Source organism: Rhodotorula toruloides (assembly GCF_000320785.1).
Source record: "Rhodotorula toruloides NP11 unplaced genomic scaffold Scaffold7, whole genome shotgun sequence".
Lineage (NCBI taxonomy): Eukaryota > Fungi > Basidiomycota > Microbotryomycetes > Sporidiobolales > Sporidiobolaceae > Rhodotorula > Rhodotorula toruloides.
The window spans coordinates 360,617-385,481 of record NW_015622967.1 but is presented as its reverse complement, the minus strand read 5'-3'; the positions used below and the strand labels follow the sequence as shown (position 1 = coordinate 385,481).

General features: G+C 62.5%; 10 protein-coding genes across 10 annotated transcripts in view; 7 read left to right on the top strand and 3 right to left on the bottom strand.

The window, feature by feature from the left end:
- Window positions 1–50, top strand: part of RHTO_07541 (jumonji domain containing protein) — a gene marked incomplete at both ends in the record, with an annotated part of 3,856 nt that extends 3,806 nt beyond the window's left edge. The window contains one exon of the mRNA XM_016421197.1: window positions 1–50. This exon is cut by the window's left edge and continues 79 nt beyond it. Coding sequence (XP_016274318.1) covers window positions 1–50 — 50 coding nt within the window.
- An 898-nt stretch (window positions 51–948) lies between these two features.
- Window positions 949–3,988, top strand: RHTO_07540 (protein of Nucleotide-diphospho-sugar transferase, predicted family; the record flags this gene model as incomplete). The annotated part of the gene is made up of 8 exons (XM_016421196.1): window positions 949–2,577; window positions 2,634–2,668; window positions 2,727–2,785; window positions 2,852–2,872; window positions 2,933–3,353; window positions 3,414–3,423; window positions 3,492–3,896; window positions 3,959–3,988. 8 exons carry the CDS (start codon window positions 949–951, stop codon window positions 3,986–3,988), a joined length of 2,610 nt encoding a protein of 869 aa, XP_016274317.1.
- Window positions 3,989–4,395: 407 nt separating this feature from the next.
- RHTO_07539 (tRNA-splicing endonuclease) lies at window positions 4,396–11,078 on the top strand (the record flags this gene model as incomplete). The annotated part of the gene is made up of 9 exons (XM_016421195.1): window positions 4,396–4,796; window positions 4,910–4,975; window positions 5,036–8,623; window positions 8,680–8,889; window positions 8,942–9,705; window positions 9,771–10,264; window positions 10,328–10,419; window positions 10,477–10,978; window positions 11,061–11,078. The coding sequence occupies 9 exons, from the start codon at window positions 4,396–4,398 to the stop codon at window positions 11,076–11,078; spliced, it is 6,135 nt and encodes a 2,044-aa protein (XP_016274316.1).
- A 229-nt stretch (window positions 11,079–11,307) lies between these two features.
- RHTO_07538 (protein of HAD-superfamily phosphatase, subfamily IIIA) lies at window positions 11,308–12,948 on the bottom strand (the record flags this gene model as incomplete). Its single annotated transcript, XM_016421194.1, has 3 exons — window positions 11,308–12,531; window positions 12,585–12,728; window positions 12,787–12,948. The coding sequence occupies 3 exons, from the start codon at window positions 12,946–12,948 to the stop codon at window positions 11,308–11,310; spliced, it is 1,530 nt and encodes a 509-aa protein (XP_016274315.1).
- A 165-nt stretch (window positions 12,949–13,113) lies between these two features.
- On the top strand, window positions 13,114–16,233 carry RHTO_07537 (MFS transporter; the record flags this gene model as incomplete). The annotated part of the gene is made up of 8 exons (XM_016421193.1): window positions 13,114–13,611; window positions 13,673–14,044; window positions 14,122–14,200; window positions 14,376–14,439; window positions 14,511–14,591; window positions 14,677–15,277; window positions 15,357–15,378; window positions 15,437–16,233. 8 exons carry the CDS (start codon window positions 13,114–13,116, stop codon window positions 16,231–16,233), a joined length of 2,514 nt encoding a protein of 837 aa, XP_016274314.1.
- Window positions 16,234–16,523: 290 nt separating this feature from the next.
- On the top strand, window positions 16,524–17,127 carry RHTO_07536 (uncharacterized protein; the record flags this gene model as incomplete). The annotated part of the gene is made up of 5 exons (XM_016421192.1): window positions 16,524–16,548; window positions 16,629–16,733; window positions 16,799–16,924; window positions 16,983–17,009; window positions 17,072–17,127. The coding sequence occupies 5 exons, from the start codon at window positions 16,524–16,526 to the stop codon at window positions 17,125–17,127; spliced, it is 339 nt and encodes a 112-aa protein (XP_016274313.1).
- A 765-nt stretch (window positions 17,128–17,892) lies between these two features.
- RHTO_07535 (fructose-2,6-bisphosphatase) lies at window positions 17,893–19,236 on the top strand (the record flags this gene model as incomplete). The annotated part of the gene is made up of 5 exons (XM_016421191.1): window positions 17,893–17,950; window positions 18,019–18,114; window positions 18,178–18,266; window positions 18,325–18,434; window positions 18,489–19,236. 5 exons carry the CDS (start codon window positions 17,893–17,895, stop codon window positions 19,234–19,236), a joined length of 1,101 nt encoding a protein of 366 aa, XP_016274312.1.
- Window positions 19,237–19,501: 265 nt separating this feature from the next.
- On the top strand, window positions 19,502–21,241 carry RHTO_07534 (phosphatidylserine decarboxylase; the record flags this gene model as incomplete). The annotated part of the gene is made up of 7 exons (XM_016421190.1): window positions 19,502–19,852; window positions 19,906–20,170; window positions 20,226–20,292; window positions 20,352–20,475; window positions 20,531–20,909; window positions 20,973–21,094; window positions 21,176–21,241. The coding sequence occupies 7 exons, from the start codon at window positions 19,502–19,504 to the stop codon at window positions 21,239–21,241; spliced, it is 1,374 nt and encodes a 457-aa protein (XP_016274311.1).
- Window positions 21,242–21,285: 44 nt separating this feature from the next.
- On the bottom strand, window positions 21,286–23,114 carry RHTO_07533 (chitosanase, glycoside hydrolase family 75 protein; the record flags this gene model as incomplete). The annotated part of the gene is made up of 6 exons (XM_016421189.1): window positions 21,286–21,598; window positions 21,680–22,238; window positions 22,321–22,439; window positions 22,534–22,558; window positions 22,656–22,737; window positions 22,806–23,114. The coding sequence occupies 6 exons, from the start codon at window positions 23,112–23,114 to the stop codon at window positions 21,286–21,288; spliced, it is 1,407 nt and encodes a 468-aa protein (XP_016274310.1).
- Window positions 23,115–23,476: 362 nt separating this feature from the next.
- Window positions 23,477–24,340, bottom strand: RHTO_07532 (uncharacterized protein; the record flags this gene model as incomplete). Its single annotated transcript, XM_016421188.1, has 3 exons — window positions 23,477–23,788; window positions 23,860–23,866; window positions 23,928–24,340. 3 exons carry the CDS (start codon window positions 24,338–24,340, stop codon window positions 23,477–23,479), a joined length of 732 nt encoding a protein of 243 aa, XP_016274309.1.
- Between the last annotated feature and the right edge of the window lie 525 nt (window positions 24,341–24,865).

Genomic DNA, 24,865 nt, shown 5'->3' with positions numbered 1-24,865 from the left:
CGACCGCCGTTCAGAGTGGCAGCGGCGACAAGATGGATGTCGAGGCGTAACTGTGAATGGTTTGTGTTATACAGAGTGCGTGCTGTTCATGGCAGGGTTTGGCTGGGGCTGCCTGCTGTTGAGCGAGACGGCGACGAAGCCTCCGGCAGCGACGCTTCTCGCCGCGGCTACCTCGCTGCACGAACAGCAGCTTCTTCTCGCTTCACTCACCGGCTTCAACGGCTTTTCTATGACGTTGCGGGCGTCCTCTCAGTGGGGGAAAACTAGAGCAATGTTGCACCTGCGGACCGTCTTCTCTCGCTCGTCGAACAACAACAGTCCCCGGCTCGCTGCGCGTCGGGCTTGCTCGCGAGCATCGTCCTGCGCACAACAGGTGATCTGGCGAACGCTCTGGAGGACGAAGAACAGTCCCGCAATGCTGCTCCCGGCGGAGGTCGCGAGCGGAGATCGACAACGCTGCTGGCTTCCGTTGCGCTTCGCTCCGCGCCTCGATGCGTCCGCCCTACTTTGGCGCAACGTCCAGCGCGTTCAACGACGGTCCGCGCGGAAAGGGCTGTTTGACGACCGTCCTGAAGCGGTTCTGTCGAGAGAGACGGAGGCGGGACTCGCACCTTTCCTCGTCTGACGGTGCTGCTCGCGGAAGTTCCGCTGAATTTGGACTGCGGCAATTCCGTACACGCAATATTCTGCTGGCCAGAACGAGCGAGAGGCGAGCGACTTTCTTCCGTCCTCCTCCTTCCTCTCGAGGCAACACTCTGCCTGGTCTCGCACGTTCTGCACCGTTTCGGCGCGCTCTTTCGACTTTCGTCCGTTGCAACCCTCGACTGCGATCGAACGCCGCTACTCCGGGCCACCCTTGCTCCTCGCCTCGCGCTGCCACCCGCCTCTGCGCGCTCCTTTGCTGTTTGCGAAGACTCTGCTGTGTCTGGACACTCGAGGCAGTCGACCATGCGCGGACTGCAGAGCCTGGAACGACTCCCGCTCGAGCAACTCGTCGAATACTCCCGACGGTCATCGCGCAACTCCTCCTGGTCGTCCCTCCCGTCCCGAGCGCACTCGCCGTCCGCGTACTCGCCGCTCAGCGACCGCACTCTCGCCAACAGCCCGACGTCGGACGACGGCAAGTTCGCGTGGAATCCGCATCGCTGGGGCAAAGACGAGGTCGGCGAGGACGACTGGGAGGGCCGAGGGGCTCGCATGGGACCGGGCGAGGGCACCGTGAAGGAGCGATGGATGGCCTGGCTCGCTGGGCGGAGATCCCGACGCCTGGTGGCCGTCGTGACAGTCGCCGTCGTCCTCATCTTCGGGACGCTCGCTTCGACGCACGACACCCCCCTCCGACCGGTCGTCCAGGCCGGCGCCGCTCGCACGTCGAGCGTCCTCTCCGCGGCGTCAAAGAGCGTCTCGAGCTGGTTCTACCGGAACCGCAAGACGGGCGAGTGGGAACGGCCCTTCATCGTCGAGTGGGATGGCAACGTTACTTTCGAGCGCTATCTCCGCGACCTTGACTTCATCCCCTTCCCCATGCCTCTCTCGCCTTCACTCTACGCAACGGGCAAGGCACGCGAAGCGCGGAACGAGAAGCTCCCGCACCGCTCGTACACGGCCGGCAGCGAACGCAACGCCGTCTTCCTCACCCTCGCAACCGCCAAATACGTCCCGTCGATCCAGCTTTGGGCAGCACGAGCGAATGATCTCGGCCTCCCCAGCGACAACGTCGTCGTCATCTGCCTCGACGACGAGTGCCTCGTCGACTGCGAGAAGCGCGGCGTTCGCGCGTACGGCGGCTTCCGCCAGTCGGTCTACGGGCACAAGGTGCCCGAGATCGGCGTTGGAGGTGGAGTTCCCGACCTGAGGCGTCGCTCCCTCGACCTGGCGGGCAAGGAGGAGCACCGTTTTGCGCGCGTCAAGCGCGAAGGCTTTGCTGGCGGTCTCGAGCGTCGCCCGCTCATGCAATACGTCAAGTTCCGCGCGCTGTACGAGCTCAACGCCGCCGGGTTTGCCAGTCTCTTCTTCGAAGCCGACACGACCTTGACGACCGACATCTTCAAGTTCATGCGCCCTCTCACCCTCACCTTTGGCGACCTCCAGCAACCGTTCGACCTGCTCAACTCGACGCTCGAAGACCGTCGCATGCGACCTTCACCCTACGCCCACACCCCTCCGCTCAACATGAAGCTTTCCGCCTCGACCCTCGTCGACCCCGGCTGGGACCTCATTTTCACCCAAGACGGCCTTCACTTTGTCAACTTTGGCTGGATCCTCTCTCGTCCTACGCCCGCGACGATCGCCTTCTGGCGCAAGTGCTTGACGACGTACGTCGCGCGCGGAGGATGGGACCAAGGACTCGTTACGGAGGTCATTCGCGAGTCGGGGTGGTCGATGGATTGGAGGCGCGGGTGGTGGGAAGAACCGTCGAAGGACCTCGGGTTCCAGAACAAGGAGGACGTGTCCAAGTTGACGGGCGTGTTCGAGCCTCAGAAGCAAGAGTACCTCGAGCAGTGGCACTTTGCCAATGACTTGACGGGGATCCAGCCGCGTGAGGGTTTGCGCATCGCACTCTTGCCGCTCAAGAAGGTGCGTGCACTTTTCCCTTGTCCTCGTCGACTGCGAGCTGACACCGTCTACTGCAGTTCTTCGCATACCACTGGTGGCTCGCGCGACACTTGTGCGTCCCTTCTCGCCCGCTCCTGCCCACCTCGTCTGACGCTCTCTATTCCTCGCAGTGATCCGGCTGCAGACATGGTCGACCCGATCGTTCACCACCTCACCTTTGTCGAGTTCCGTTCGTCTGATCCGCCTGCTTTCTTGCCGAGACTCGCGAGCTGACCGCCTCTCTCGCCTCGCGCAGCTATCCGCCAGTACTGGCCGAGTACGTGTAGCTTTCGCACAGTTCCATCGCCTGCTGATAGCTGACCGGTCCGACATGTAGAGGAACGCGGCTGGCACGCCGACATCAACGGCTACTATTCCCGCCCTCGCCCGATCCTCGTCCCCATCAACGCCACGCTCACTCCTCGCGACCGTTCGACCGGCCCCGATCCCGTCATGCAGTACTCGTCGGACAACCCCCGCGGCACCTTCTACTACGAGGACGCGCCCGACTTCCCGGAGTCGACCTTCGTCGGCTACATGCACGAAGTCCTGCACTACTGGCGCATCATGCAGCTCCTCGCGGCTGTCGGTGACCATCCTCGTGCAGTCGCTGCCGAGTCGGCGTCGAGCCTGGCGAAGCGGACGGCGACGAGCGGCGAAGGGAGGGCTTGGTCCGTCATGCTGCCGAAGGAGGCGGGCATTCGCGAGCACCACAACCCGCCCATCTGGGCTTGGTGGAGCAGGATTGTCGATGTCTCGTGCGTTGCGCTCCTTCTCGCTTCGCCTGACTTTGCGCTGACCTCGGATTGATCCCGCAGAAACGCTGTCGTTCGTCTTGCCCTGTCTTCTTCGGTTGACCCCACCTCGCACTTTACTGACGTGCTCGGGCGCTACAGACTGCCGATCTCGACATCCTCGAACCCGCCTTCTTCACCCACAGTTCACCTTACCTCGCGCCCGCCGACCGCGAAGAATGGCAGTCGAACCGCATCCGCGTCTCCCTCGCCGACTACGACTCTCTCCCCGCCCTCATTGACTCCCTCCGCGACATCCTCGAGCCGTACAGCCCAGCTCCAACCGCATACTCCGAGCGCGGGTTCTTCTCGTGGATGTCGTCCTCCTCGTCCGAGGTCGACGCGCCTCCCATGGGCGTCATCGTCGAGCTCACCGACTGGGACGCAACGCTCAACTGGAAGCTTGACGACCTCTCTGCTTCGGAGCGGGCGCCGGACGTCAAGTTCAAGGAGTGGGAGGACCTCAAGAGGACTCGTCACTGCCAGAAGTGGTGGGAGCCTCTAATCGTGCGTCCCGCCTCTTCGCTGCTTCAACATTCCACCACTGACTGAGATTCTTTCGCCCGCAGCCCGGTGGATGGTGCACACCGCAGGAGTGATCCTGGAAAACGCCAAACAGACAATTTCTTCCCCTTCCTCTATATATACCGCATCGGCAGCCCTATAGATTCCCCTCCGTTCCGCACCCTCTCTCGTGTTGTACGTTGTCCTTGGCGCGCGATAGAGTCGTCGCTGCCTTGAACCCCTGGCCATTTTTCCTCGACACCGGGATGTCAACTTCCCCTCGCGCTCTGCTCCCTCTCGTGGCGAGGCGGGAACCTCCTTGCGGCGAAACCTGACGCTGGAGAGTGCAGTCAGCGCCATCCAACGCTCGCATTTTGAGGTGACTTTCGCTCTCCTCGTTGACATTCGTCAAGTCGCGACCATTCACCTCTCTCGCTCTCCACCGCTTGACCGCGCCGCTAGACCAGCTCGAGCTACTTGAGGAGTCTATTCAGGCGCCACGATGGCGGCCCAGCCAGCCGCATCGACTTCTCGCCCTCCTACCGCGCTCTCCTCCCCGACCTTCACGCCGCCGCCACGCCTCGTCAGCAACCTTGCAGTACTGCGGGACCCGACACGCGTCTCAGACGACCTCTGGACGGAGACCACCGAGGCGAGCGTGCTCTGGCTGTTGTCGCTCAAACCGCCAGGCGCCGCTTCGATTTCGCCTCATCAGCCGTCATCCAAAGGGAAAGAGCGCGCGAGGGTGGACGACAACGGCGTGGCTGTCGATGAGGATTTGGTACATTGGTTCTGTGGGGCGAAAGGCGCGCAGGAATGCTGGGAGCCCGCAATGTTCTGCATTCGCCTCCTTGGGATGAAACGAGTTGGCGAAGTTGCAAACTGGCGAGATGCGTTCGAGCGGTGCGTGCAAGGTTTCGTTCTTATGCGTCTCCACCGGCCGTGCCGGTCGGACAGCTGCAGGAACTTCGGACCGTCTAACACTGGCTGACCTTGTTCACTTTCGCCTCTCGCAGGTTGATGGACAGCTGTCCTGCCTGTGTCAGAGCGTACCAGACTGCCAAAGGCGACTTCCGCGACAAGTGAGTCTTCCCTCTTGTCCCCCCAGTGGCCCTGCGCCGACCTTACCCTCGCGCCTACAGCTATCTGCGACACTACAAGCCAGATAAGTCTATCCAGACCTTCACGAACGGCATCGAGGCGATCGAGTTCGCCAGCGTGATGCGCGCCTTTGCCGCCGCAGGCTTCGATACGCCGCCAAGCAATACACCCGCCGGCGAATCGACATGGCGTCCATCTCGACGAGCACGCCTCAACGACGTGCCCGAGGCAGCTGTCGAGAACGTCTTGTCCAATCCTCGACTCTTCGAAAGCGACAACGTCATCGAGATGCTCCTTTCGGGCCTTGACAGTGACGACTTCCGCCCACTCGCCTTGCCGCCTACTCCCTCGGCTGGTCTGCTCGCCTTCCGGCTCCACATCGACCATGACCTGCGCGCACTGGCCGAAATACAGATACGCCGGTGTACGCGGCAGCCGGATGCCGACGCCTTCCGCAGGCAAGGGTTGGCGGCGGTGATGGATTCGCATCTCGGCGCGCTCGCAAGTCGAGATCGTGGCGAGGTCAGCGCTCCTACAGGCATCCATCTGCACTACACCGACCAGCGGAACGACTTCATGGGCGGCATCGCTACGTGCCTGCGGAGCCTCTCGGCGAACGCGATCAAGCAGGTCCTCGTTCGCGAGCCGACATCCCTCGCGGCCTCGCTCGACGTCGTCCATCTCGTTGCGGCACATCTCGCCGATCGAGGTGATCATCTGGTCTCCGTCGTAGACTGCTTCACCGTCCTCCTCGAACGCCTCGGGCCTGACTTCTGGTCAGTCGGCGACGAGAAGTACGAAGAGGTCGTGCTCCACGCCATCCTCGACAACGACGACTTCCATGAGGCGTTTGCGGAACAGGCGCATCAGCAGGCAACGACGTCGGATGCGCAGACGTTTGACACCTCGTGGCTCGCCTGGCTGCCGCCATTCCTCGCCTCTGTCGCTCAGTCCCCCACACTCTTCACCAACGCGCTCGCTCTCATCACTTCGACTTTCCTCGATCGCCTGCAGCGACCCCGTTTGGACCCTCTCGTCCGTACGGCTGCGCTCCGGCTCGCCGTCGGCATCCTCTCCGACGTCTTCATCTCGAACACTGCGCCAACACCTTCGAACTCGACTGCCGATGTCGTCGCCGTTGCCCCTCGGTACCCCCATGCCGCAGCTGCCACCAAAGTCCTCGACCTGCATGCTAAGACGATCGCCTCCTTTGCTTTCTCCGCATCGCACGCGACGGCGGAGTGGGCATCTGCCGTCGAACTCGCTCGAACTTTCGTCGGCAGCGTTCTCAAGCGCGACGGGAAGACTATCGCACGAGCCGTCTACAACCTCGCCACATTCAGCCAGAACCATCACGAGCGCGAACGGCGAGAGAAGAAGCGATTGCAGGCGCTCGCAAACGGCGACGCCAAAGCGAGGAAGGAAGCCGAACCTGCGCCGGTCGCGCCGCGGAGCGTCACTTTCGCCAAGGCGATGTGGGACGAGGCGTACGCATCGGTACGGGAGGGCGACGCGGCTGGCATCGCCGTACTCGTGCAGGGCGCGTCGCCGACAGCGCAGTTCGAGAAGCTGACCAGCCGGTCATGGGCCATCAAGGACCTCGTCCGACCGCAAATGAAGGCCATCAACGACGCCCTCGCCGCTGCGCGCGACCCGATCGTTGGCGTGATCATGCAGCTCGCCGACGAGCGCGTCGACGTCCTCCTCGACCTCCTCGGCCGACCGGGCGTTGTCCAAGCCGTTATCGCTCTCCTCATCTCGCCTGTCGAAGCCGTTCACAACGCGGTCCAGGGTCTCGTCAAGCAGGCCTTCGACGTCACCACCCGCCGCGACGTCTTTCGTTGCCTCATCAGCCGCTGGCCGGAGCAGTCGTTGCGCGGCCTCGCGCACACCCTCCAGCTCTTCCAGACCTCGTCTCGCCTCCTTCCCGAGGCGTGCGGACTGGCAAAGCGTCTTGTGCGCTGCTTCTCCGACGTGCTCGACGTCCTGTGCGACACGACGGACGGCCTGCTCCGCGATCCGGACTTCGTCCGCCGCGGCCGGGACGTCAAGCTTCAAGCCAAGCTCCTCGCTCTCTGGAAGCTCATGGCCGAGGCGCTGGGCCTGCTGTTCAAGCGGACGCCGGAGTGGGCCAACTACTTCGAGAACGACGAGATGACCGAGTGGATGCGCGACGCCGTCCTGTTCGGCGCCGACATGCTCGAACAGATCCGAGTCCTCGAGACGATCATCGCCGGCCAAGCCCTCGACCGCTTCGCCACGGGCGGCAGCGCCGTACTCGACTCGCCTGCGCAGAAGTCGGCTCTCGCGAAGGAGTCGACCACGGCGGAGCAGATGATCGGTGTGCTGGCAGAACCGCTCGAAGAGAGCATCGCCTGGCTCCGCCTCAACGACGTCGACCTCCTCAACCAGACCTTCGCTCTCGTTCTCAAGATGGTCGGCCGCGTCACCCGCTCGCGGATTCCTCTGCGCGAGACGACGCAGGCCAAGCTCAAGCGCATGGCCGATCGTCCCGCCGCTGGTGCCGATCAGCGGCGCTCGACCATTCTGCGGGAAAGCCAGCTGCTCGAGATTCGAGAAGCTCTCGAGGACAACGAAGATGCCGTGCGCAGGCGGAAGGCAGGCGCGCCGGTGGAAGTTCTCGACCTCTCGGACGACAAGACGCCCAAGCCAGCGTCTCGCGCCTCCAGTATCGCCTCCTCGTCGACTGGTTCCCTGCGGGTCAAGGGTCAGGTCAAGACGTCTCTCGTCCCGCCTCAGCAACAAGCGTCGAAGAGTGGCCGCACCGCTTCTTCACTTGCCGGCAGCAAAGCTCGTCCAACGCCCGCCATCCCCGCTCGTCCGCGTGGCGTGCCCTGGACGACGTACTCCTCGAAGAAGGCGGAGTCTGAATCAGAGTCGTCCGACGACGAAGATGCGGTCCGGGGCGCAGACGGCAAGAAGCTGACCGGACTCGCCCTGCTCGCGAAAGACCAGAAGCCGAGCATCAAGAAGGCCACGACGGGTCAGCGCAAGATCCAGCTCATCGGCAGCGACGGCAGGGCGACAGCTTCCTCCGGCAGCCGCACTCGCACGCCTATCGGCATCGGGCGAAGCAAGGAGGACTTGCAAGCGCTGCGCGCAGCTCGTCTCCGCTCAGCGCAAGACTTGTCCCGTCTCCATCGTGCCGTCCTCCAATGGGATCCTGCCGCCACCGAAGATGCGCCGCCGAACGTCGATCTGCTCAAGCGTCTCCCGGAGTCCTTCAGGACGCCCAAGGAGTACTTCGCCGCCTTTGAACCCCTCCTCCTGACCGAGTGCTGGGAGCAGATTCGCCAGGCCAAGCTCGAGGCGCTCAAGGAGAGCGACGTCATTCACGCCGACATCGCCGGCCGCCAGTCTGTCGACGACTTTGTCGACGTCTTCTGCACGATCCAGCATGGACAGCTACGTAGCGGGACCTACTTCGGCGACACCGACCTCGTCTGGCTGCGTCAAGGCCCTCGGCAGATCTTTGCGAAGATCCAGGCCGTCAGCCGCAAGCGTGAGCACATCGAGCTCACGCTGCGCTGCCATCTCGGGAAGGACGTACACAACGCCGGATCAGGCCTGACTGCGAGGACGAAGTGGGAGATGATCAAGCTCGTCAAGTGCGTTCGCGATTGCAACTTCTACGCACAGTTTGCGCTGACCTCTGCCTCTGCAGCCTAAGTACGGTCCACCGCGAGTACGCCGCCTTGCAAGCACTCGAGTTCATCGACTTGTGCGGCGATGTCCTCGCGCCTCGTCCGCCTCCGAGCATCAAGACGGAGCCGCGGACCATCGAGAAAACCATGGCGGCGTACAAGGTCAACGAGCCGCAGGCGATCGCAATCCATGGAGCGTTGCGAACGCAGGGCTTCAGCCTGATTCAAGGGTGAGTCGGCCATTTACTGCTGTTGCATGTTGAGCTAACCTCGATCCAACAGACCGCCCGGTACCGGCAAGACGAGCACGATCGTTGGTCTTGTCGGCGCCTTCGTCGACTCTCGCCCGCGCGTCGCCGCTCCCATCGATGTCGGCCGTCCGACAGACACCTCGCAGATCCCGCCGGTCGCCAAAGTCTTGCTCTGCGCGCCGAGTAACGCTGCCGTGGACGAAGTCGCCAAGCGTCTGAAGGAGGGCGTCCGGCTCATGGACGGCTCGCTCTATGTCCCGAAGGTCGTCCGTATCGGTGCCGACTCGGCTATCGACATCGCTGTCAAAGATGTCTTCATCGACGAGCTCGTTGAGCGCGCGACCAGCGGCAACAAGTCGACGACCGGCACGAACGACGCCCAGTCTCGCATGCAGAACATGCGCAACGAGATTGATTCGCTCAGGAGCGACCGCGACGCCAAGAAGGCCGAGATGGACTCGATCACGAACAACGAGTTCCGCCGCGGCGAGCTCAACCTCGAGCTTCGGAAAATCAAGGCGCGCATCTTCGAGCTCTCGCAAATGCTCGACACGGAGAAGGACAAGGCGCAGCAGTCGCGCCGCACGATGGACGCCGAGCAGCGCAAGATGCGCCTCAAGATCCTGTCCGAAGCCGACGTGATCTGCTCGACGCTGTCCGGTGCCGGCCACGACTACATGTCCCAGCTGCCGTTCGACTTCGAGACGGTCATCATCGACGAGGCCGCCCAGTCGATCGAGCTGAGCTCGCTCATCCCGCTCAAGTACGGCTGCACGCGTTGCATCCTCGTCGGCGGTGAGTAGCAGCTCTTCCCCTGCCTTGATGTGCGAGACACGCGTTGACCCCACCTCGTCCGACAGACCCGCTCCAGCTCCCGCCCACCGTCATCTCTGGCGTCGCCGCTCGAGGTGGCTACGACCGTTCGCTTTTCGTGCGCGTCATGCAGCGAGGTCCGCAGGCCGTCCACCTCCTTTCGATCCAGTACCGCATGCACCCGAACATCTCGGCGTTCCCCTCCGCCGCTTTCTACCAGTCACGCCTGACGGACGGTCCTGACATGGACAAGAAGACGCTCCAGCCCTGGCACGCCAACGCCCTCTTCCCGCCGTATACCTTCTACCACATCGAGGGTCAGGAGATGTCGGGTCGCCACCACTCGTACACCAACCCGGTCGAGGCGGCGACTGCGCTCGCCATTTACGAGCGCCTGCGCCGCGACTACCCCTCAATCGACTTTGATTACCGCATCGGCATCGTCACGCCGTACAAGGGCCAGGTCATTGAGCTCAAGCGCACGTTCAGGCAGAAGTACGGCGAGGAGATCGTCTCCAAGATTGCATTCAACACGGTCGATGTGGGTTCGAGCCTTTCCCTCTCGCTCGAACGGAGCTGTACTGATCTCGCGCTTCGCTCACAGGGCTTCCAAGGACAGGAGAAGGACATCATCATCTTGTCCTGTGTCCGTGGCGGTTCCGCCGACAAGGGTGTCGGTTTCTTGGCCGACACTCGGTGAGTCCGCCTGCCTCGTCTCTTCCGCAACCGTGAACTGACTCTGGTCTGCGGCAGCCGAATGAACGTCTCTCTGACGCGCGCCCGCTCGTCGATCTGGATCCTCGGCGACTCGAACAAGCTCCGCGCGAACCAGTACTGGGGCCAACTCGTCGCGGACGCCGAGACACGCGGCCTCTTCCGGAGAGCCGACGTCCAGCTCTTCCGCTCGTCCTACTCGGCCCCGCCCGTCGTCCGGACCGCCCTCCCTTCTGTCCCTGTCTCCCGCTCGCGCGCTGGAGCAATCGAGATGTCGCCCGCCTACTCGTCCGGCCAGAACGGCCTCGTCGCGCCGACTCCGCCTCACGTCGTCAACGGCACCGGCAGTGCACTCAAGAAGCGCCTGACGGACGCGATGGACGTCGACTCGCCCGCCAAGAGGCCGAAGATGGAGGACGGAGAAGTCGAGGAGCAGAAGCCGAGAGTGCAGCGTCCGAGGCCGCCGGTGCAGAGGGCGCAAGTTCCCACGCAACAGCCGGTCAAGAGGAAGGCACCGCCGTCGTTGTTTGTCCCGAAGAAGGTGAGCCCGCGCCCGCGCGACGTTCTTCCATTCGCCGTGGCGCGATGCAGATGAGCTGAGCTTGGCTCTGAGTGGATCACAGCGTCCGCCACCGAAGTAGACTTCTCGCCTCTTCATCTCGTTTCACCCGCATCGTTCCCGCATCTGTCCCATCGCATCGCTTTACTTCCCAACTGCCTCGCATCTCGCCTCGTCCGCATAGTTTTCCTCCTTGTTCGTGTAGTCTCTCGCATCGCAATGCCATCCTCTCGTCGCCCTCTCATACGAGCTGCAAAGGATAGAACAGGAAGCGATTGACTCGCCTTGATTTTTCCCTTCAATCTCGGCTTCTACCGCACCCTCTCCTCCTTCCCACCCTGCACCCTCGCCCTCAAGCCCTCAACCCGCCCCCTCAATGCCGTTCTCAGCTCCTCAATCTTGTCACCCAACCGCTCGACTTCGTCACCTACTTTCATCCCCTCGAGGCGCCGACCTGCTTCATCCCATTTCGACTCGGCCGAGTCGAGCCAGGAGTCTAGGCGACGTTCCGCGCGGTCGAGGATTGTCCGCGGCGCCACCGAAGGAGAGGAGGAGGAATGAGGAGAAGGAGCGAGCGAAGAGGGGTCTGTGTAGATCCGTACGACGCGCGACATAGGTGCGTATAACCTCGCCAATAAGCGGGGAACGTGCGCCTCAAGGAGGGCTGCGAGGCGCGAGAGGAGGCGGGAAGTGAGGTGGGAGATGTAGGCGGGGAGGGAGTGCGTGAGGGATGAGAGGCGGGTTGGGAGGGTGGAGAGGGTGTGCGAGAGGGTAGAGGGGAGGGAGCGGAGGGTTGAGAGGGAGGGGAGGGAAAGATGGAGGCGCGGTCGTTTTGCCGCTGGTGTCGCAGTCGCAGTCGCAGTCGAGTTCGAAGGCGCAGGCGCAGGCTCGACCACCTCCTCGATCCTCGTCCCTCTCCGCACAGCCGCCTCCTCGTAGCCTTTCACATACTCCTCCCACCGCACACCGCCCTCGCCCGCCCTCCGCACGCCCAAAACCCTCACGACCAACCTCTCCACCAGCCTCATCAGCGCCGTTCCCGCTCCTTCCCTGCCCCACAGGCGCGTTGTCAACACGCCAACGCACTCTACCCGCTGTCCCTGTGCGCCGATCGAGATCTTGGGTGCGCGCAGCCGGCGCCAAAGCGGGAGAGAAGGTTGAGTTGGGAGGGAGAACGGGAGGCGGAGGGACGAGAGGCGGGAGGAGAAGATCATGTCCGTTGAGAGGCGGTCGCCTATCACTAGGATCCTTAGCGGGGCCGAGGGATTGGAGGTTGTTCGTGCGGGCGTGAGGGAGGTGGAGCGGGAGGGAGGGAGGAGTGAGCGGGCGAGCGGGGAGAAAATCGTTTGGCCTGCTAGAGAGGGGGAGTGTGGTCGTGCTTGTGTTGAGGAGGAGGATGCGAGGGAGGTAAGGTCGGTTGTGGATGAGCGAGGGAGGAGGAAGTGGGCTGCGATTTGGCGGACGCAGGGCCGGCCGGGTTTCGGTGAGCGGTGGACGAGGACGGGCACTCTCAAGTTCCGTGAAACCGTCTCGGCCTGTTTGGACGAGCATTAGCCAAGTAAGACAGGGAAGAGCGAGCGAGACGCACCTGGATGAGGAGCGGGTCTTTGCGCAGGTCGCCTGCCGAGTTGCTCACGACGAGGACGTTCTCCGCGCCGAACGTCTCGAGCAAGTCTGCCCATGCCCGCCGCAGCTCGTCCGAGTTGGCGAGGTCATCCTCGTTCGGTTTGGCCTGCAGGACGAGTCCAATTTCAGCTCTGACCGACTTTGAAGAGAGCGAGTGTACGCACGATGCAGTTGTCCTTGTCTACGACGACGGCGTGCACTCCCGCGTGGTGTCTGAGCCTGTGCCAGTCGAGGTGTGCGATGGAGGGGACGACGAGCGCTGGCTGGAGAGTGCGCGGGCGAGCGATCGCGGCGAGGGTGGCCGTGATTCCGCTCCAGTTGGCCATGCCCTAGCAATGCTTGTTAGCTCGTTAGTAAGCCTTTTGAAGAGTGAAAGCACGCGGTCGTCGTCGGCTCCGAAGGAGGCTGGCAACCCCTTCCACACTCTTCGCCTCCTTCCGCTGTGACAGACTCGCTGTAGACTGCTGACGACGCTACACAGTGCCAGCACGATGCAGCACCCGCCTCCGCCCTCGAGCGACCCTCCCTCGCCGCTCTCGTCCCGCCTCGAACTGCCTCCGCACGCCCTCGCATCCCAAAGCGCTCCCTACGAAGGCGACGTCCCCAACGTCCTCGCAGAACACCTCTTGCATCCGCCGACTCGGCGACCAGGGCTAGGGAGCAGGGGATCGAGCTGGGCCAGCATCTTGAGGGGCGACGACGGGCGAGGTGGGGCGCGAGATGACGAAGCACGAGAGGGAGAGATCGCAGGGACGGAGGGGCGTCGGAGGGCGTCCACGGGTATCAGTGGGGATGGAGACGCTCCGATCGAGGGCGCCGGAGCTGCGCCGGGCGACGAGGCGACGAGCCGAGCGGGTTCAGCGCAGGGCGAGGAGGAGGAGGAGGGAGGGAACGGCCAAAGGCGGGGCGAGCGCGACGCACACGAGCGGAGCAAGAGTCGCAGGCGCAAACTGCGCTGGTACCAGCGTCCCTCGCCAATCTGGTTGTTCGTGCGTCTCTTCCTCCCTCTCCTCACTTCGTCAACTCACTCACGAAGCTCGCGCCGTGCAGCCCGGCACCTTCATCATCGCCCTCACGCTGGGCATGACGATCGCCGCGAAACTCGAAATCTACACCCAACTGATCTGCCGCGCCATGCCCGTCGAGAAGAGCGGCGTTACCCTCCCTCCGCCCGTCATCGAGATCACCGACTACTCCTCGCCGCATGTACTGCGGCGAGCGGAACCGACGACGACCGGGAGGATCTTATTCGAGTGGAGCGGGGCGGCTGTGAAGGAGGATCTGGCGACACCCGCGGCGGGAAACTCGTCGACTTCGATGCCCGTCCTTGCGCCCGCTCCTGGCGCACCGGTTCGGACAGGCGATACCTGGTCGAAGCAATGCCACAAGAGCAGCGCGGTGCAGAGTTCGGTCGCCCAACTCGTGCGTCCTCGCTTTCCGCCTTCTTCTTCTCGCTCTTTGGAACTGAGGAGCTGATGCGGGTGAGTTTGCTCGCACAGGCTCTACTCCTCTCGCTCTTGATGGGGGTCCTGTCGAGTCTGACGACGGGCTTCTGGGGAGCGTACAGCGATCGAAGGGGTGCGTCTCGCTTCCTTTCCCTCGTTCACCCTTTCCTCCCTAGCTGTTCTCCGCTTGCTCTCCTTCTCTTGGAGAGCTCCAGAATGTTGTGACTGACGAGCTTCTTTCGCCCTCGACTTTCGAACACTCCTTCGTCAACTCCTGCTCCCCCACGTCGATTCCGCCCAACTCGCAGGTCGCAAACCGGTCCTCCTGCTCGCACTCTGCGGCACCCTCGCAATGGACGCCGTCTTCCTCCTGTCCGTCTCCCTCGCCTTCTCCCTCCCCTTCCCCTTCCCTAGCTGACCTTCGCAATCTTGCCTCGATGCAGGACGGTCCACTACCACCACATCCTCTCGTACAATTTCTTGCTCCTCGGACCGTTCTTGGATGGACTTGTCGGTGGATGGTCGTGCGTCTCTCTCCCCTTCTCCGCGATACTAGCTTCCTCACTGACTCTCATCTGCTCACCCGCGCTCGCTGTCGCTCGCTCGCAGCACCGCCCAAGCCACGACATCCGCCTACCTCTCCGACGTGACTTCCGCCGGCTCACGCGCGCGCGTCTTCTCCGCCATCGGCGGCCTCATGTTCGGCGGCTTCGCCTTCGGCCCCATCCTCGGCTCCTTGCTCATCACCCACACGGACGGAAACGTCCTCGCGCCGTTCTATGCGGCGCTGGCAGTGCATGTGGTGTATTTGGCGGTTATGGCGGTTGTTTTGCCGGAGAGTTTGGGGGAGGAGAGGAGGAAGGCTGCGAGGGAACGGTGGATTGAGGAGCGGAAGGTAGAGGCCGAGGCGGAGCGAGCAGAGGACGAGCACGATCGCCAGACGCTCTCGCTCACGCGCAGGACGACGAAGAAGGCTCGCCGCGTCCTGGCGAAACAACTCCGCTTCCTCCGCCCCCTCTCCCTCCTCCTTCCTAAACCCCGCTCAGACGCCTCAGTCGCCGAAGAAGACCGGACTAATATCGAGTGGGGCGCAGGGATGGAGGTGTATGAGCATCCGGAGGAGGTTTGGAGGAGACGAGAGGGGAAGAGGGGAAGGGATTGGGGGTTGACGAAGATTGCGATGGCGTATGCGAGTTATATGATGATCATCGTGCGTCGTGGCCTCATCTCTATGCCGGAAGTCCGTCTTTGTGCGGTATGCTGACTGCGTTTGCTGCCGCAATGTGCAGGCCGTCATGTCGGTCAAGCTGCGTGCGTACCGACTCTCGCCAGTCCACTGCGGCTCAAAGCTGATTATTCTGTGCCGCAGTCTACGCCAACTACACGTTCGGCTGGTCGGCAACCGAAGACGGGTTCTTCCTGTCGTTCATCGGCTTCCTTCGCGTCGTCACCCTCATCGGCATCCTCCCGCTCGTCATCAAGCTCGTCCGCCGCCGTCCCGCGCCCATCCCTCCTCGACCTCGCCCTTCGACGCTTCACTCGGCCGCCGAGCAGTGGGACAAGGAGAAGCGTTGGCTGCGCGTCGTGCACGACTCGCACTTCGACCTCGGGCTCGCTAAAGCCTCGCTCGTACTCGACCTAGCCGGCTTCCTCCTCTTCCTCTCATCGCCCTACCTCCTCGCGACCCTCTCGACCTCGATGCGCGGATCCTCTCAGCACGTCGCCCTCTTCCTCACCGCCACATTCCTCCAATCGCTCGGCTCCGGCGCTTCACCGGCAATCCAATCGCTCGCGCTCGCACACGCCTCGCCCCGCGACGCAGGAAGGCTCTTCGCATCACTCAGTGTGGTCCAGTCGCTCTCCTCGCAAGTCTTCGGCCCAATCGTCTTCGGCAGCGTGTTCATCTCCACCGTCGGCAAATGGAGCGAGGCGATTTTCGCGCTCGCGAGTGCGTTGGCGGCTGTCGCGATTGGGTGCTTGATGCGCGTCAGGTTGAGGAGGGTGTTCGTGCCGGCTAGCAGCGGCGAGGCGGGCGTTGTCGATGGGGAAGAGGGACCGAAGTTGGATGATGGGGAAGAGCGCGGGAGGAGCGAGGCGGTCAGAGCGGAATCCGGGCGGAGGAGGAGCAGCGCCGGGCTGAAGGCGGATCCGTCGGCGGCGTCGTGAGGAGGACGAGATATGCTGTCGTCAGGCCTGCGGTTGTATAGTCCCCTTCCTCGCTTAGATCCGTCTTCTGAGTATACGCTCTAGTCATTGTGTAGCCTTTCTTGCGCCGTACAGTTTGTTACACTAGTACTGATGGAACGTCAAACGTTCGCCTCTTGACCTCCGCCCTCTCGCTCGAGTTCTGCCAGCGCAACGACTGCTCCCTACTGCTGCTCTTTCCTGCTCGTTTAACTCGCTAGAACCCCTGCCAGGCTTCTCCCGTCTACTCCCGCTTGCTCTCACCTCCCGCCATGCCTCCCGCATCCCGCTGTCGCCGTGCCTCTCCCTCGCCCGTTCCAACGGCCGTACCCTTCACAGCAGTGCGCTCCCTCACGCCGACAAGTCTGCTATTGCAGCTAGCAAGGCGTCCGAGGCAGGTCGCGATGACGGCTGGTCGCGGGCGAAAGTGACAGGGCCCGACCTCCTGCTTATTGGTGTGGTCGTCGGGACCGCTGTTTGGAGTGCGTCAACTGCGCCTTTAATTCCACACATTATGAGCGACTGCTGACTTGTCGTCGGCCCGCAGTCGACTGGCGCCTTGGAGGCCATGTCCATCCCGTCCTCGTCTCGGCGGCGAAGTTGGAGGAGAAGACCGCGCACAACACGGAGCAGCTCAATACGATCCTTGCATCCTCCAGTTCGCTCAAAGCCAGTTCGTTTGGCCCCTTCGCGCTTTCGACACCGAGTGCTGACAGAGTCGCGCTCCGCAGATGTCGCGGTTCTTGTGGACCGCATCGGTGCGTCCCTAGCTCGTCAGCTTGTGTGCGCTGTGCTGACGTCCGATTCGTTGCGCAGACAGAGAGGATGGCGGAGGAGAAGCACGAGAAGAACGCACCGAAGGCGCTCAAGGCTTGAACCCTGTGCGTCCGTCTTCGCTCTCATGTCACCCTCTCGACCATCTCCTCTTGTTTCTCTCCTTCCTCCGTTTCGCTCTCTCTTCACCCTCGCGTACCGCACTAATCGCAGCCCGCTGATCGTGGACGCGTCGCTCTGCAGAACCAGCGACCAATTTCCGGCGCACGCTTGACCATCTGTACCTTTCGTTACCCTCGCCTCAAGACTACCCGCGCATACTACCGCAATGATACCATACATACCCGACTTTCTGGCACTCCCGTTTCCTTGACTACCGAAGGTTGGTCCGCGAGAGGTCGACCACAGCCCGGGGGTTGAACAACCTTCTGCTGTCGTCTGTGCTGCGGTAGACTGCCTCGCCATGGAGTCGACGCATTCTTTCGCTCTCTCGCGCCGTACACCTTGTTACACTCAACCGTTTCTCAACGCAGGTCGCCCTTCTCGCTTCCACCGCGCTCCGTTCGCTCGCTGCGGCTTACATTGAGCCACTTCCGACGTTTCTGTCGTGAGGGATTTGCAGGAAGCCGTCCATCGCTGGGCGACGAGGACCCCAACTCGACCGCTCTCTCGTGAAAACACTCCTCTCGCTCAACTCACTTCGTCTGCTCAGTCGGACTGCTCCCTAGACTCGTCCGATAGCTAGAATCAGTTATCTCACTCAACTCACGACCGGCCGTCAAGATCGCCTCGCTCCTCACTCGCCGTTCTTTCGTCATCTCCCTCCCCTCTCGCTCGCACACCTCGCACTCGGTTGCACTATCGACCATGGCACCCCTCATCCTAACGATGGTTCGGCACGGCGAGTCGAAGGACAACTTGACCGGCGCGTGGTCCTTCGTCCTCGCCACTTTCGGCCGATGTACTGACTTCCCATTCGTCTCCCTCGTACAGCGCTGTGGGCGGGTCATAGGGACGCTCCGCTGTCTACGCATGGCTACAGCCAGGCGCTGAGGCTCGGAGAGGCGTTTGCGGACGTGCCGATTACCGGTTCGTCTCCGCTCGTTCAGGCGACCGCTGTCCACCTGGCTGACCTACGCTCGAGTCGTGCAGCTATTTACGCTTCCGACCTCTCGCGAGCGCATACGACGGCGAAGAAGGTATACGAGGCGAACAAGACGACCCCCAAGCCCCCCTTCACCGTAAGATTCCCCTCCTTCGCTTGATGTAAGGGAAAGAGCTAATCGGTCAGTCTTGCAGGTCTCTCCTCTGCTCCGTGAGCAGTTCTTTGGCGAGGCGGAGGGTGCGCCTTGGGACGCGGGCAAGTACTCGAGCGCGCATTTGCCTTGGGAGGATCACCGGGCGTTCCGGTAAGTCGAGCCGCTTCTTTACTGTCGTAGTTGCAGTCTGACGCGCTTCTACAGCTTGGCGCCGAACGCAGAGTCCTTGAACGACGTCGCCCGCCGCGCCGACCTCGTCCTCCGCCACTTTGTCCTCCCTCACGTCCTCGCAACCGCCCAAGTCCCGCCTTCCGCCTCTCACCCCGAGCAACACCATATCATGCTTTTCGCGCACGGCATCTGGCTGTCCGAGATGCTCTTCGCCCTCAAGCGCGCAGGAGACCCGAGGATCCGCTTTGTCAAGTCGGGCGGGTATCAGAACACCGCCTGGACGCGCATCGAGATTGAGCTGGACGACCATTCGGCTCTGCATGCGCTTCCTTCGTCGGCTGTCGGCGGTCAGGCCGGACAGCAACCTCCGCAGAATGGACAGTACGCATCGCCTCCCGCACCGTCCGAAGCTGCCCCGACTCCTTCACCCCATTCTTCTCCCTCTCGCAAGTCAGCGTCTTCTCCGTCGAAGTCTCGCTCCGCAGTCGACGACGCCGACCGCCCTCCTCTCCCCGACGAGTTCCACTCCCTTCTCCCTACCCTTCCCGCTATCCCACCTCGCGATCCCACTCTCCCTCCAGCCTGGCCGCACGCAGACGACCATTCCCGTCCCGTCCCAAAGCTGCGTCACCGCGTCGTCGTATTCGGACAGGCAGATCACCTGAACGGTTTGAAGCGGACGCGAGGGGGTGTTGGGAGTGGAGCGTGGGACGATAAGCAAAGGGGTTTGAAGGAGTTCTTTGCGGGAGGCGGGAAAACGAATGGGACGGCGAAGCAGTAGACGGACGAGGACTGCCATCGAGATGCGTATTCAAGCAGGTTGAAGGGGCTCCTGGTGAGCAGCGTCGTCCTCCTTGCGATTCTCGCTCTCTCGACTTCGTTGCTGCTACACTTCCGCGCAGCGCTATTTCTTCATCTCGCTCCTCCCAGCGTCGGCCGCTCACTCGCTTGGCCGTACACCGCTCAGCCCTCGGCCGGTCCGCGGACCTTCCGCCCGTCCTCGCTTCCTTCTCTCCTTCTCTCTTCACCCTCCTTCACGGCGCACCATGGCTCCACGAAGAACCTCCGGTTCCGCACTTCCGCCGCTTCCCTCCCCACCGCCCGCCGCTGTCGCGTATTTGCACGATCGCTATCTCCCCTCTCTGCACTCGCGACGCCTCAATCCCGCCGAGCTGCCCGACTACGCAGCTGACGACGAGTTCTTACCTCCCGCCGTCGAACGCGCACTGAAAGGGTATCAGGCGAGGCGGGCGGTGGAACGGGCAAGGAAGTTGCACGAGGGCGGGGACAACGACGACGGGTGGGAAGACGAGGACATTGCTGATGGAAGGCTGGATGCCAAGGACAGCGCGACAACGCACCTGATTGTGCTAAGCCGGCATCCTGCACTGGTCAAAGTGCGTTCCCTTTCTTCCCGAGTTACAAGCCGTCCCTGACCTAGTTTCCACAGAGCTCCGTTCGAAGCGGCACAGGCGTCTTCGTCGCCTTACGACACGGCCCATTGAAGGGCGGCGAGGTCATCATCTTCGAGCGAATGCCTCTCGCCAGCCGACTCGGCATGACCATTTTGTACCACGGCCTCGACCGGGGCCGACTCACCAACACGAAGGAGGTGGAGCGGATGATGAAGCGGTGGTCAGTGAAGGAGGGCCGGAAGTTTGACGACCCGCGGAAGGCGCTAAGTCGGATAGAAGCGTTCGTGCGGGCCTACAACAGTGCGTCCATTTCACCGACGGTTTTTGCACCTCGTGCTTATCCCTCTCCGCGCAGTCGACTGCTCCGAGCTGCTAGAACCGGACTTGCGTAATTACCCGACGCTCAACAGCTTCTTTTACCGGTCAGTGAGGCTCGCGGCCGCCCTTCCCGAACTGAAGCTCACGCTTTCTCTCTCGCCAGACGACTACGGCCTGGGACTCGCCCGATCGCCAGTCCCCACGATGCAACTGTCATCTCGAGTGCGGCGGATTGTCGGTTAACGGTCTTTCGGAGCGTTGAAGAGGCGCAGAAGCTGTGGATCAAGGTGAGTGGCCACGGAGTCTTCCCTTTCCTGCACTCAGCTCACAGCTTGTTTACAGGGCAAGCATTTCACCCTCGCCTCGCTCTTCCGCGACAAGCGCCTCGCAACCTCGCTTAAGGGCGGTGCGGTTGCAATCTTTCGCCTCGCGCTCGCCGACTATCACCGTTTCCACTCCCCAGTCGACTGCATCGTCGGATCAACATCGCATATCCCCGGCTCCTACTACACGGTCAACTCGATGATTGTGCGCGACAAGCGGTTCGACGTCTTCACGGCCAACAAGCGGGACGTAAATGTGCTCGACGCGGTACATCCCTTGACGGGCTCGCCGGTGCCCGTTGCGTTCGTCCAGGTCGGAGCGCTGCTTGTCGCGAGCATCAAGAGGACGGCGAAGGAAGGGGCGAAGGTGAAGCGAGGAGACGAGTTGGGGTATTTCGGTGCGTTTGCAAGCCTCTCTGGCTGCAGACTCTAGGCGTACCTACTCAGATAGCCGTCCACAGCATACGGCGGTTCGACAATCGTTGCGGTCTTTCCGAAGGGGAGCGTGCGATGGCACGATGACTTGCTGAAGAACTCGGAGGGACGGAACGCGGAAGGCATGCAGCTTGAGACGCTGGTCAAGGTGCGCAAGCAGTATTCCTCGCCCCGCCTTCCCACCACTCTATGCTTCGCTTAGTCCTGACCCGTTCCCTCGCACGCGCAGGTGGGCGAGAAAATAGGTCGCTGGGTTCTTCCGCCAACGCCTCCTCCGGCTCCCCTCATTTCGTAGTTTTCCTCAACAGCGTCTCGAGCTTCCCGTGAGTGTACATGTACTCAGCGATACATATCCCGCTTTCTACGTGGTCGAGCCGACCGCCTTCTCCCAAACTCCCGCAAGGGCTTCTCCTCGTCCGTCTCGCTCGATTCCGTCCCGCTCGACTCTGACCCGCTGCTCTGGTTTCTTCGACTCGTACGCTTTGACCGCCGTGCAGTCTCCGAATCCGACTCGCTGTCGCTTGTCCCGTCTTTCCTGCTTGCGCGCTCGTACCGCCTGCCATGCTGTCCATGCTGCATCGCCGCCCAGCCGACGACGGCAGCGAGTAGCAGAAAAATGCATCCGCCGGCGATGAAGAGCTGGGTAGTCGTGCTGCGAGCGAGACGAAGGGAAAAGGCGCGATTGGGAAGGTCAGGCGTTTCCAGCCAAGCAGGGCGTGAGAACAAGACGCACGTGCCAGTGCTCCCCAGCAGCGCACTGGAAGAACCTCCCGAAGATGTTGAGCCACCAGCCGTACCGCCGCTTGTCGAGAGACCGCCAGTACCGCCTTCGCTCGCATACGACGCTGTTGCTGCGTTGTTGCCCGTCGGTATCGGGGCAGCCCCGGTCATTTCGCCGGCTCCCGTCGCTCCGCCCGCTCCCGTCCCGCCTAAACTGCCTCCGCCAACACCAGCCGACGTTGCGGTTGCCTGATCGCTCTCGCCCGCGCCTCCGCCCGTCCAGCTCGCCTTGCCTCCCGAATGACTGGCACTCGACACTCCCGTCAAGTTGCCCGTACCTCCCGAGACAACGGCGCCGCCGCTACCGAACGCCTTCTGCACCAACCCCTGACCAATAGTCATGATCTCGTTCAAATCCTTCCCCTCCTTCGAAGGGACCGTCTCGCTCTTTCCGCCCGGAAAGGCGACGTAGAAGACGTCGGGGTTGTCGTAGCCTGCGTCGCCGTTCATGCCGGTGCCGAAACAGACTTGGGCGAGGTAGACCGAAACTTCGCCCATGTCTCCCAGGGCATCTTCGAGCGGTCGAGAGGGGATCCGTAGAGTTAGACAATACGCAGAAGAGTGCAAGAAGCGGAGTGAGTAGCGAGAACGTACTTGTGTCAGCCCAGATACCGAACGTCAGCTTCCCTCCACAGACGACCGCGACGACCGACAGCGGCTGCACGCCGAACTTGGTCGGGTCGAAATCCTTGTCTTGGTCGATGACGACGTAGCTGCGGGCAATGTCAAGCAAATGTCAGGTGTCTACGGGAGAGGACGGTGCAAACGACGGAGCTGGTGCGAGGGAAGCGAACTGACGGCACGGACTGGGCGTCGATGTCTTTGCCGCTCTCTGCAGGCACCGAAAGGTGTAAGCGTCGCAGCGAAAGAGCTAGAGAAACTGCCATCGGATGGGGGAGAAGCTTACAAGTGAAGGAAATTCGACGCACTGTCCTGGAAAGCCGTCTGACCCTGGAAGCTCTCGTCGTTCGAGCAAGGTCCCTTCTTGCTGCTCCCGTCACAGTCGACGTCCTGTCAATCGCGATGGAGCGTGGTCAGTCTCGTGTGCGAAGCGCAAGAAGAGCAAGTGCCGAAATCACCATGTTACTCTCCCACCAAACCATCTTCGGCCCCTCCTTCTCATCACCGCAGTACCTCGTCCCGTTCTTTCCCTTCCCATTGGTATGATACCCTCCCGACCTCGTATCGAGCCCCACCCCGCCGCCTTTCTCGCAGGAGAGCGAACCGGCGCTGCCGATTTGGGTGAGGAAGGTCGAGAGGGACGAGGGAGGGTCGAAGAGGAGTGAGGGATTTGTGGAAGATGCGCGACGAGAGAGGGATTGGCGAGAGGTAGGAAGAGGCGGAAGTGTCGGGAGCAGAGGAGAGAAGGACGGCGAGAGAACGGGCATGGCGAGGCTGGCTCACTGTCCGACGGCTGTGCCGGCTCGCAAAGATCACCCTCGTCCTCAACAAGTGGTCAGCATCAAGGCAGAGGAGCAGGGTTGAGTAGCGAGTGAAGAGCGACGAAAGAAGGTCCGCCTTCCTCCGGCCGGGTCCGCGGAGCGTGGAGCGTGCTTCGGCTCTTCCAGTGTGCCGCAGCGTCGTCCCACGACTGCGATCTTCACAACAGGCGACGAAGCGGAACGAGAAAGCGAGAGAGGGTAAGAGCTTGAGGAAGTTGGCCAGGTCGAGCGTCAAGTCCAAGCGAGTTGCGTTGCGGTTCCTACGTACAAGATCAAGCGAGACGAGCAGAGAAAGCGAAAGAACGGACTCAAGCAATCTCGACGCTCCACCCCATCCTCCTCGTGATATCCCTCAACTCCTCCTCCGTCAACCCCTGCCTCTGATCCCCAAACGCCCTCCCCTGCACCGTCCCCTCCTTCTTGACCTTGACCGAGCCCCCCTTGTCAGCCGTGACGAGGCGGTATCCGCGCGTCGAGTACTTGTCGAGCGCTTCGACGAAGGAGAGGAGCGACATCTTGGAGGGGATGATGTTGATTAGGTTTTGGCCGCACAGGGAGGGCTCGGGGAAGGCGACGTTGAGGGAGTGGCCGTCGAGCCAGCCGAGGACGATGGAGGAGTGCTGGGAGAACGAACAGAGGGATAAGTCAGCTTGCTTGTTTGGGGGCAGAGGGTCGGGCGATGCGAATTCACGTAGCAGCTGAGAGATAACGAGACAAGGTCAGCTGCTGCGCGAAAGAGAAAGCACGGGCAGGACGCACGCAATGTGAGAGAGCGCCGACATGCCTCCTCCGACGATGGTGAGGTCAATCGTCTTGCGCTCCTTGTCCCACGTCTCGAGCGCATACGGAACAACAAACGTCTCCCCGTCCCTCTTCCAGCTCGACTCGAATCCCTGCGGGGGCACGAACGAGACCTTGAATCCGTTCTCTCCGAGGTACTTGCGAACCGCGTCGGCGCCAGCTTGCGGAACGACAATGTCGATGTCACGCGGAGCCCAAGATTTGGGGTCATAGACGACCGAGGGGATCGAGCCTCCTCCGAGGACTGCGCCGGAGGTGGTGAGGATGGGGAGCAGGGAGGAGAGCGAAAGGGAGTGGCGCTGGAGGAGCGCGTCGAGGCGGGTGCGGGCGACGGTTGGGGCCGTGAGGGGGTCGAGGAGAGGGAGAGCCATGCTGTGGGGACGAACGGAGCGGGTCAGTCGACGACGGGGAAAGTCCGGCGGGCGAGGGACGCGGTGGAGGGTGTCGAGCGCTGCGTGACGGGGACGCACCTGCGTTGTGAGCCTGTATACGACGTCGGAGTTGCAGCACGGAGACGAGTTGCGAGAGGATGAGGGAAGGAGAAGAGAGGAGGCGAGGTGAAGGTGATGCTGTGTCGGCGGTCAAAGCGGCCGCTCTTGATGCGACGCGTTCATCGAACTAATCAGCGCGTCGTGAGCATCGGGAGGCGGAAGGGGGCAGGCCAGGCTCTGCGTTAAGCGAACAGCGTCCTGAGAAGGTCAGGAGAAGGAGAAGCGACGACGGGGAGCGCGGAGAAGCTGTGCAGCCTTGATCCACTGCATTCCACAGGCTCCCGCACTGGACTCCCGTGCTCCACCCGTCCGCCGCACAACCGGCGAGTGTAACAGACGCTCGAGGAGGACGACGAGGAGAGACGGCCGCTCCTCAGCGACGACGGCGTGCGGCTCGCCCGGTCC